Source organism: Cucumis melo, chromosome 6, assembly GCF_025177605.1.
Source record: "Cucumis melo cultivar AY chromosome 6, USDA_Cmelo_AY_1.0, whole genome shotgun sequence".
Lineage (NCBI taxonomy): Eukaryota > Viridiplantae > Streptophyta > Magnoliopsida > Cucurbitales > Cucurbitaceae > Cucumis > Cucumis melo.
The window spans coordinates 27,771,780-27,783,868 of NC_066862.1; the positions used below are offsets into that span (position 1 = coordinate 27,771,780).

Genomic DNA, 12,089 nt, shown 5'->3' on the forward strand with positions numbered 1-12,089 from the left:
TGTTAAGGTTTCGTTAAGTAGCATAAATAAATAAGCTGAGTTTTTTTTAGTTCAAATGTGGGTGTAAAATTTAAACCAATTCAAGTTATGCAAAGCTTTTTTTTTTTACTCTAAATACCCAAAATTAAAAGTTACCTACTTCACTTCCATATTATATATTGTCATGGATATTATCACTCTTTGTCAACCACCTCACTCGCTGCCCAAAGCCGGCAACCATCTCCGAACACCGACTCGAACAATAACCTCAACTACTACCTTCAACTCTAATGATGACCAACTCTAAAGACCATTACTTTATAGTAATTTGATTCACGCTACAAAATGACATTTTCGTAAAAGAACCATTATTTTTTCAAGTTTAAAAACAAACCCTAAATAAACTTTAACCGTAAATAAACCCTAAAGATTTCAATAGACTAAAATGGTGATTAGATTGATGTGTTTACCAATTTTAACTAATAAGTTGAAGTCACTAGCTATAATGTATATGTGTGGGGGGTGAAATAAAAGTTAAATATGTGTAGGATTAGGAATATATAGTCACTGTTACATGTGAGTGAAGGAATGAATGATTACATCAATTTGATGAAACTTTTTATTTATTTATTATTGTTATTATTTAAAGAATTTCAACCAATTTTTACGAATGAAAATGAAAATAAGAAGAATAATATAATAAACTTATAAACTTTCGATCATGTTATTATCAAACTAATTCATGTAACAAAAAATAAACCGTATTCCTAAATCAAATACATCTTAAACTTTTCAAACTATTCCATAATATACAGATGAGACAGTCCATGTTATGATTCATGCACCAAAAGGACGATCGCAGCATTATTTTATCCACTCACGGTTGAACCTTTACAACATTCAAAATCCAATGGATTACGTTCAAATTCGTACAAAAAAAACACACACACAAACAAAAAATAATAATTAAGCAAAGTATAAAAATCAAGAAAAGGACAACAAACTAAATATATATAACTTGATTCATTATATTACTCAAAACATAGTAATTAAACAAATTCAAACGATGTGTATGGATCGAATAGGGACAAAGGGACGGATTAGGGTTTGGAGACAAAAATAAATATTCTCCATCTCCATCTTCGATATTCTCACTCGTCCTCGATCCAGATCCCGATCCCGACCCCGCTTTGGAGACACAAAATCTAGAAGCACTTAAAGAATAATGGATCAAAAGGAAAACAGAATGAAGTTGGGGATTGACTAATTTGCAAAATGTAAAATAGTGAGAAATGTGAAAAAGAAGGGCGTAGTAATGATTAAGTTTAGTGTTAGGAGAGGAGAGAGCAGGTTGGCTATTAGATTCTGCTGATCAAATTGAACTTTTCCAAGAAAAAAAAATAAAAAGTTTGTTTGTTTTTCTTTTAAATAAACAAAACTAAAAAAGAAAAGGCTAAAGAAGAAGAAAGAAGGGTCCCCCACCACATAAGCTTCTCAAAAAAAGAATCTCTCAAACCAAAAGTAAATTACAAAGATTGAAGAGAGAAGACATTGGGGTTTGGGGCAGTGCTGCAAAAACAGGTGTCAACTTCTGTTTTCATCTGTTCTTTTTTCTGTTTCAAGAAAAAGTTTTCTTGGGATTATTCTATCCATTTCTTTTTTATAGTTTACATAAATATTATTGAATTATTTCATATTCAAAAAGTTTTGTTTTTGAGGTCATTTTTTTCATCTATTTAGTTAAAGAAAAAATAAAGAAGAAGAAGATAGAAAACAATGTGGCAAACTTGAAACATATAGATATTAGTTCATGAAAAAAATTTGAATCCATTCTAGAACGAACCTGATTGTTGTTTTTAGTTTATATGTGTTACATGACAAATCGATATTTTTATACGAGAGAATAATTTTATGATCAAATGGAGGAAATGTCATAATTAAGAAAGGCCTAAAAGAAGATGGCATTGACGGTTTAACCATATCACTCTCGCCTTAAGGCTTGGGTCGAGATTGAGCCTAAGGAAATACCTTGTTGCATGCCCTGCCCGACCTTAGCTAAGTTGAAGCCAAACCTAGTAAGAGAAATCCTAAATCAATAAGGAATAGTGAAAATTGAAGGATTGGGAGAGAGAAAGATGGAGCGGAAACATCTATTAACGAGTGGTAAAAACACGTAAGAAGGTAACTAAAAGTTCTAATTTCTTTTTTACTCTATAATACTTCTCTTATGAACTTAAGGCATTATAGATATTTTTCTTTGTTCGTAGCTTTTTTTCATTTGTAAAGTACAAATTTTTATCGTTGTTATCATATAAATATCTAGTGAATCAATATATATCACGTAAAATTTATAAATTTTACTCTTTAGTCATTAGTTGAGAACCATTTCAAAATTGAATGAAACAAAATATACTACGTCAAGAAAAAATGAAAATTTTCAACATATGTAGAGTGAAATTGAAACCTATGTACCCAGAAGCTTGGAGGTATTTTTTTTATTGCTAAACAATACTATTAGGGTATGTTTGGGGTGGGGTTTTAGGGAAAAAAGATTAGGAAATTGGGCCAAACCGTGTTTGCCCCAAAGATTATAATAAGGGGATTAGGGTTATCCTAATCCCTAAATAACCCTATCTTATCCTATTTGTATTTTCTTACAACCCTACATAATTACCCTACCCAAATAATCTAATAAAAAATTTATTATTGTTTTTTAAATTACTACAATCATAACTATTCCCCCATACATATATTATTATAACACTACTATCATAATCCTTCATCCAAACACATACTATCATAACACTACCTTTCATATCTTTTCTCCCAAACACATATTACCATAACACTACCAATAATAATCTTTCCCCTAAACACATATTATCATAATACTCCATAACTCTTTCCTTCCCCCAAACACACCCTTAGTTTCATAAACTTAATCACTGTAATACAATTTAATCTCCAAAGGTTAGCTATGAGTGAAAAAGTTACGGTTATAAATTGAATGAAGTTTTCTACAAGATCGATAAATTGATTAAACAAAGTGTGTTCATGAGCTACAAAAGTTTTTTTTTTCATATTTTCAAAAACTAAGCTAAGTATTCAAAACTTTAATTGTAGTTTTTAAAAATTGACCGTAAGTTCAATTACCACTACCCTAATGACGATAAATTCTTAAATATTATATATACAATGCTTGTGTGTCATTATCCATCTTGATGTTGGAGGTTAAATTTTGTAAACAAAGATCATAGATGAAACAAGTGTTTATAGATATATGATTATCAAACGAAATCAAAATTGATACGAGACGGAACGTTTATATTTTATTTTTTTAAAGAAAAAAAACTTTAGTTAAATTAATTTACGTGTGTTGCTAAGTGTCCAATAATGGCGGCAAAGCCACATCTGATTCCATTCTTCCATGGCAGACTGAAATTGGATAGGGAGCATTGTACAATTTGTTGTTCGACTCCCAAGACAAAACCCCATAGCTTTTCTCATCATCTTTTCTTTTTTTCTTACCCACAAGATTACTACATCAATCAAATCAAAGCTTTTGTAATTTATTTTAGAGATTTAACACCCCCCCCCCCCCCCCCCCCCCCAAAAAAAAAAAAAAAAAAAAAAAAAAACCCATCTTTTTCTTTGCCTTTAAACTTTGATAAAGTTTTTATATCCATTGTTTTTAGCTTTTTAATTCATTAAATTTGGTAGTTTATTTGTATGTAAAGGTCGAAACTTTTGTTGTGTGTGTATATATATATATATAAGATTGAAAAATTGTGTATGTGGTAATTTAAATTAAAAGAAAAAGAAAAGGAAAAAGAAAGATAGGGTTTTAAGGTAATGACGTGGTTAATTTTGGTGGGGTGGTGACATGTGGTGGACCACTGGAGAAGGCTATGTCGTTTGCTTAATGTTACTGTCGTGTCGTCTTCTTTCTTTTTTATTATTTTTATATTTATTGGCAGTGTGGTACGACATGTAGTCTCCAGTGCCAACCAATGCGAATGCGGGCACTCACCCCCCCCCCACAATTCTAAACGACGCCGTTGTTCTATTTTATTTTTATTTTTATTATTTCTCACGTGCGGCTCCCCCTTTCACCACGTGTTTCAACCACAAACCTCTTTGCTTCTCTTCTCATTTTGGCATCCGTCTTTTTTTCTTTGGGTTTCAATGCAAATATGTTCATTTGGTGTATAATCAATCTCTTTGTAATTAAATTCAATGATATAATAATATGTTTTATATCAAAACATAAGTGTACGGACTTCCTCTATGCTCTCTACCAAACAAACTTACTTGTCTTACCTTTCAAAAGTACTTTCACTCTTCAACAGCTGTCTGTCTCTCTCTCTCTCTCTCTCTCTCGATGTATATATATATACACAATTAGATTTTGAAAATATAGTGTATATATATAATAAAAATGAAAAAAAAAGAAAGAAAAGAAAAGAAAATTCCGACCCATTAAAAAGCACCATTTCTCTTACACAAAATATCTCTTAAGTTTCTTACTTTTAATTTGTTTGCTTTCTTTTTGTAAATGGAAGAAGTTTGGAAAGACATTACTCTCTCTTCTCTCCATTCCCGTTCCGACCATGACTTCTCCTCCGCCGCTCCCACTCCCATCAGTCTCCACCTCCACCACCACCACTCCGCCGCCAACTTACGTCACATCATCCTCCAAGACTTCCTTTCTTCTTCCACTTCCAAACTTGACTCCTCCTCCTCCTCCTCCTCCGCCGCCGCCGCCGCTGTCCCCTCCCTCCCTCCCCCCCCACCTACTGTCTTGTCCTTGAATTCCACACGGGAATTACATTTCCTCGATAACCCCATCGCCGCCGCCCACTTCCGCCACCAGGATCCTTCCTCTGTCTCCGCCGCCTTCCACAGCCCCTTTGATCAAGTCCTTGGACCACCACCCTTCGGCAAAAAAAGGGTCACTGATTCAGATAACTCCGGAGATCGGCGGCAGAAACGTATGATCAAGAATCGCGAATCCGCCGCCCGATCTCGTGCACGAAAACAGGTTAAATAATCCATTCCTAATCTTTTTTTAAATTAAATATCAATTAAATTTGTAATTGGGTTTATATATGTATTTATCCACAGGCTTACGCAAACGAGCTGGAGCTTGAAGTGTCAAATTTAAAGGAAGAGAATGCAAAACTTAGGAGACAACAAGAAGAGGTAACTAAACTTTTACCATTTTTCTCTTTTTACTCTAAATTTTGATATCTCTTTATACATATATATTTGAAATTTGAGGAGATTACAAAGATCAATTAGAGATTTATTAGAAACACCAAAATAAGCACGAACAATAAGCAAGAAGGTTAAGAAAACGGTTGTGTTTGCAGCTACAAGCAGTGGCGATGGCTCAAGTCCCAAGAAAACACAGGCTGCAGCGGACATCGACGGCGCCGTTTTAGCGATCATAAGAGGGGGAGGGGGGGTTTGGGGTATTAATGGTTTGAGGTTAATTTTGTGGGATGAAAAAGAAGGGAACTTCTGAAATGTTTGCATAAAAAAAAAAAAAAAAAGAACACTTTGGTTGATTTAGGTTAAAAGTAAAAGAATTAACAGAGAGAACTAATTCTAAACTTGATGATGCTGATGATGATGATCAGTGTTTGTGTAGGGCAGATTTAAAAGACAAAAAAAAAAAAAAGTGAATTTGCTTTGATTATGGAACCAACAACTCTCTTTCTCTCCCTTTTTCTCTCTATCTTTGACTTTTTTTTTTTTTTCTAAAAGAAAAGTTTTTTGGATTTTTGCTGGACAAGAATATTACATTACTAATTAACTCATGCCTCTTAATTATTCTAACTTAATCAAAACCTTGGTTTTCAAGAGCAAAAGGACGTCGCATGTGTCGATTTAATTTTTGTTTTCACAATAAATTCATTATGTACACTAATACGAGCTTAGCTCAAATTGATATGTTCTTTTCTCTTTCGATAAATTTCTCCTATATATATCTCGTATTCACGTTCCTTTCTAAAAAAGAAAAGCTATCTTTTGACTATTACGATATATAGTAAGTGATTATTAAAAGGAAAAGAAAGAATATGTTACCATTTTAAATTAAGTTTAAGGTGGTAGTGATGTTGATTTATATTATTTTAAAATGGGAAAAAAAAGCAACAAAAGGCCAATCAACTTCAAAGCTATGAAAAGGCCATATTAAATATATATATATATATATATATATAAATAAAGGAAGATTCATCCATGTTAATAATAATGAATTAGTAGTTAAGGTGTCATAATAGTTTAAGGTAAATGATTATATCAATACCAACTTCACATTTAAGTTATTTTTTAAAAAATATTATTCATTTTCAAAGATTTAGATCCATTTATATACATACTTAATTAGGGTATGATTATATAAAGATATAAAGAGCTCAATTGCTAACCTTAAAAGTTAACCAAATTAGTAAAAAACCCCTTTCTATCAACACAATCATTCTTCTTCTTCTCTTTCTAATTAGAGAAAAACCCAAAAATTAGATGAACTTAAGTACCAACTAAACTAACTTTTCTAAAATGCTTTAAAAGTATTATATTTTCTTGACTTGTCTCCATTTTAGTAATATATATTTTCCCAATTCATAATCTAACATTAAAAGAAGGAAAAATAAAGGATCGGTAGGGTTTGAGATTTTTTAATTTCTTTGTTGTTTTGAGTGTTTTTACTTCAAGAAAGTTTTCGTCCTTGAGATATATTTACTTGAGTTGTACATGTCCTTTTTTGTTTTTGTTAATTTACGTAGCTTTGTTTGTGTTTTGATTTTATCTTACCCTCGAATTGTGATGACTTCAATAACTTTGTACAATAACAACAAAAACAAAAAGTCGTGGGGAATGAGATTTTCTTTTCTCTTGTTCGAAGTGAGTTGAGACTTCTATTTAAGGGATACAATCAAGTATTTCTACTTGAGACCTCTTTACTTGAGTTTTTGTATCACCTTCTTTTATTTGTTTCTTTTTCCTTGGTTTCTCTTCTTTAGTTGTGTTTGTAATTTGATTGTGATTTGACCTTGAGTTTTTGAGGTCCATTGACCTTTGCAAAATAACAATAATAAATAAATAAATAACAAAAAAAAAAAGTAGCATATATATGTTTTTTCTTCTTTGAGACCTTTTTCCTTGAGTTGTGTATGCCTTCTTTTAATTTGTTCTTTTTTTTCTTTAGTTTATTTGATTGTGTTTATGTCTTGATTTTATGACTTTACAAAAATTCAATAAGTAACTATATTATATTTTAAAAATGATAGTTTTTACAAAGGCTAGTATTCGACATGAGTTTATTCTAAGTATTTCTTGAACTTATAAGGCTTTCGATGAGAAAACAAGCATAAATTTTTAAAATTAAAATTATCTAAACACGACGTAAAATTTACATACCTATACCTATCTTTTTTAAGTACAACAAGAATCAAACTTCTCACCTCTATGATTATATTACATCCAACTTAAAGTCAAACTAAAAAAAAAATAAGTTTATCATAAGAAAATGTCTTTGTGAGGAATTTGGGTTATCTTTTTTTTTTTTTTTTTTTTTGAATTAAAGAAAAAATGTAAAGGGATCAAATTGTACAAAAGGGTGGACCATTGAAAATGGAATTGCAATGGACACATAGGGAGTGTGGAAGGGAATCTCATGGGTAAAAAAGGAAAAGGGCATAAAAAAAAATTGCATCTTTTTTATTTTGTACTAATTTCCACCATCATCACTTTCTACTTCTTTTGTAGTGTTATGAGTTATATTGTCCTTTTTTTTTTCCCCATCTTATCCAACCACTATCACATTTCTTTGCAGAACTTAAAAATGTAACCTTTCTTTCACTTCATTATTTCATTTTTACACCTCATATTCTTCTATGCTCTTCTTCTTTTTCTGACTCCTCAAATGTCACTATATCAAAAAAGGATTTGAAAAGAAGAAGAAGAAGAAGAAAATATATATATATATATATATATATATATATATATATATGCATTCCATTATCCTATTTAGTGCCTAAAATTGTTCTTCAAAAGTAACCTCAAATATCAACACTTGATTTTTGTTCTTTTTTTCTTTCTATTCTTTGTCTCCCTCTTGTAGTTGTTTTAGGGATACTTAGTGGATTGAGACTAAAGATTATATATGTCGGTAGGAGGAAACTGATATATTTTTAATTTGTTAAATATAAATGTCGAGGGATGACGACAAACTTGTATGATCGAAATGACTTGAGTTAGGCAATATATCAATCGTTGTGACACATTTTGATAATACTAATAATTTGATTATTGATAAGTCATAAGTATAGTGGAAAAAAAACAAAATTTAAAGATATGTTAACTTGTTTGTACGTGGAATCGATATATGAGACTTACGATTTATATGTTATATTTTAAAGATTAGAGATGTAGATTAATTATTATTATATCTTGAGTAAAATTTTCTAGAAAGTTTAAGTCTTTCATGCTTATTATCGTGTTTATGTAGTGAATCTAAGTATTCTCACTTAGCTACTAGATCTCTTGAAAGAGGAGTAAGGATTAACAAATAATTATTAAGTGAATTAGCTTGAATAGGGAAAACATTTGTTACAAATGATAGACATATATTTTGTTTGAGATATTACATAAGAATGTGTTGAATCTATATAAACAATATAATTATGTCATTTATGAGTTTAGCTTTATGGGTTAGATGGGTTTGCGGTTTATATATATAAATCCTCTAATCTTACACGTATTTGCGATTCATATTATATGGTATTTCTCTCTAATAGTAAATTGCTCTCTCCTTTATTTGTAGACATAGCTAACATATTGTTCATGAAAGATGATGTTAATCTTTGAGGATGGAATTGTTAATGAGGTTTTTGGCAAGATATTAAAAGAAGGCTCCAACTACCGTAAAAGGAGCTTATGTCATTGGTTTATATACAATCAACCAACATGTAAAGCAACTTAATCTTAGAGAGGTTTTGTGGGATTGTATAATAATTTTTCAAATAGCTAGTAAAAAATTTCTTATCTTTTGTTTATTTTTCTCCATTTTGGCAATTTTTCATGTTAATTCTTGCAGTTGTAGTGAGAGGTTTTTCCGAAGGAGTGTGATCATATCTAAAGGTATGTAGTTTCCTAAAGGTATGCAATATTGTCTTGGCCTTCACATCAAAAGCGATTAATTCTTGAAACAAGCTTTGGTAGGCAGAACAGTGAGGGTTGTTCATTATTTGCAAAAAAAAATTGGGAGTGAGATAGATATTTCAAGTTTTTTTAGTATATAATATGTGTCTTGACATGGAAAATAATTGATGGAAGGATAAACTTCGACTTGCAACGAGTTAGTCAAGAATGTGCTAATACACAAATATATATAGCTTACACAAGACCTTGAGAGAAAGACCAGCCAATGGCATTTTTAAAGAGTGTTGAGTGGCGATGATAAAGTTTAGAAGAGTCTAACAGCGATGTATGCTGTATGGTGGAAGTTATGTCAATGACTAAATAACTAACTTGATGGTGAACCAAGTAGGTAGAAGTTATTGCACCATGATTTTTAACTAGAGTTTTCACTATGGTTATTGCACCATTGGTCCAACTCCCTATGGTTTGTTGCCAGGGATATTCCTTTATTTTGCTTACTAATTTGTCTAATGGATATTACAAATGAAACTCAATTATAATGAGAAGTTGGACCAATGGGAAAATAAAGGAATATATATATTTGAACATCCAACCAATTTGGGGTCAACATAGACAAAATACACAAGATTTTGGCAAAGAAATGACAACATATAAATTGGTCCACACTACACACACAGAGAGAGGGGGACAGAAGCTTTTAAGAAATCAAATGGTGGAGAGAACATATAAAAGAACACACATATATATATATAGATATGTGTGTTTGTGTGTATATATTGAATTGTTAAATTGAATTGGATTGAGCACTTTACATGGTGGGAAAAGGAATGAGCTATACACACACATGTCTGCAGGGAAAAGAAATGATCAAATGTTGTGATTTACTCTCAATTTTTCTCATGTGGGAACCAATTTGGATTTGGATATTTGTGGGTAAAATGAAACAAATTTGGATTCACTAAGTTTTTTAGTCTTTTCTTTTATTTAACCTTTGTGGGTCTTTTATGAGTTACAACTTCTTTATTGTAACTTACCCTAATTGTATTTTGGATATAAATGAACTCTTTTGAGGTTTTCTTATCATTTTCTATCTTGGGATAATACACCAAACACACTTCCTATTTGTTTTCATTATTTATTAATATTCTATTCCACCACATTCACTATATATAAAAGAAAAAAAAATTATGAGAATTATATATCTATTTTACTATTTTAGGGTTGTTGATTATTTATGATATTGAGTGTATATGTTTAGCAACAAACTTATCCAATTATCTCACGAATCCTAGTGACTTTTTAATTTTGATCGTACGTAGTATTATGTTTTTTTATAAATTTTAAACTCGTACAAACTAAATATATATTTTATGTTACTTATTTTATTAAAAAAAAATAGTGTGCGATGAAAATGAGAGTTTGATTATCTTAAAGCATAAAGTTATGAACTTGCACAAGAGTCTTACTCGTTACAAAAATGCATACAACTAATTTTAAAAGAAAATTTAATAATAATAAACAAGTAAACTTTATGTTTTCGAAAAAGTTATATACTAAGTACCTTGTTTGATATAGATAGTAAATCATACTTTGTGTATAGCCTCTAGATCTCTTTTTCATTTAAATTGATCTTAATATATTCATGTATACTTTTACTCGAGCATCACATGCTAACCTAAGACTTTGTTTGTACCACATGCTGTGAGTAATTTGTATAATTGATTATTCCCATACTATATCAATAGTGGTGGAAATTTTATTCACTAGCTACATTACAAACACAATGTGGTCTATTTACTAAAAACTATTGTTATGTATAATTTTTGGACCAATAGAATAACCAAATAAATATAAGGAAAATAAAAAAATCGAACTAGGTTCAAGACAAGACATATTAGGCTAAGGGACGGCAGAGTTTGACCTTTGGGCCTATTTCGGCCTTGGTCTTGGTCTTTGAGGTCGATGTGCTCAACTTTCATTTAGGGTGTATGTTAGCTTAGAAACCCACGTAAAATCTAATTAGGTTATCTAAATCACTGAAATTTTTTAGAGAAATAAGAGAAAACCTAGGCTATTCGCAATTTCGTGTACCCGGTTAAATGAGTCCCGCCACCTCCACTTGGAGAAAAAAAGGAGTGAAATATAATAGAGCAAAAGGAAGAAAAATCTATAGACTTACCTCATCCTCTCCACCCCACATATAGGATGTAAAATACATCATTCCATATCCATATGAGGTAATTGAATATAGCTTCCGCGTTCTTCCACATTTTTCTACTCTCCAACTTAAGCATGGAGTGTTTGTGGTAAGTATCATATCAGTGTATAAGTTCTTTTTCTCTTTCAATTAAATTCACTTAAATGTATATGTTTCACTCAAATAGTCATGTGAAGGTCAAACGTAGCTAGGGTTCCTCCAAAATATATATATATAACTTTTCTTGTGTATATGGTCATTGACTCATTGGTAATATAACTTTTATTGTGTCATGAGTCTTTTAGGTTAGGTGTGGTCATATTATTGTCCTACTATTTTATCCTCACTTCTTTTCCATCTCATGTCTAAAGAAAAAGGATTGTCCCTCCCTTATAAAAGCTTGGAATTAAACCCAATGCTTTGGCAAAATAATTTATTACTCTTACATATAAATTTTTAAACTCAATTTTAATAGTGCTGAAATGTAATGAAACTTAATAATTATAATTATTCTTTTCTTTATTCTCCTATAAAGGTACATGTATATAATTCCAAATTTTCAAAAAGAAAAAGAAAAAGAAAGAAAAGAAAAAAAAAAGGGGAAAATGAATGAATAGGCACTTTCATGTCAATCATAGGCTGTGATGATAAGCCTCAGGTATAGGCAGAGAAAGCAACTCCTTATCTTATTCTCTTTGTCACTATAGCTAGTCAATAAATAACAACTAACCACCTCCTAATCGGT

At 30.7% G+C, this 12,089-nt stretch overlaps 1 protein-coding gene across 1 annotated transcript; it reads left to right on the forward strand.

Moving 5' to 3' along the window:
* The first annotated feature begins 4,414 nt into the window (after positions 1-4,414).
* Positions 4,415-5,689, forward strand: LOC103490672 (protein FD). The gene is made up of 3 exons (XM_008450299.2): positions 4,415-5,020; positions 5,104-5,181; positions 5,352-5,689. The coding sequence occupies exons 1-3, from the start codon at positions 4,535-4,537 to the stop codon at positions 5,421-5,423; spliced, it is 636 nt and encodes a 211-aa protein (XP_008448521.1). The 5' UTR covers positions 4,415-4,534; the 3' UTR covers positions 5,424-5,689.
* The last annotated feature ends 6,400 nt before the right edge of the window (positions 5,690-12,089 follow it).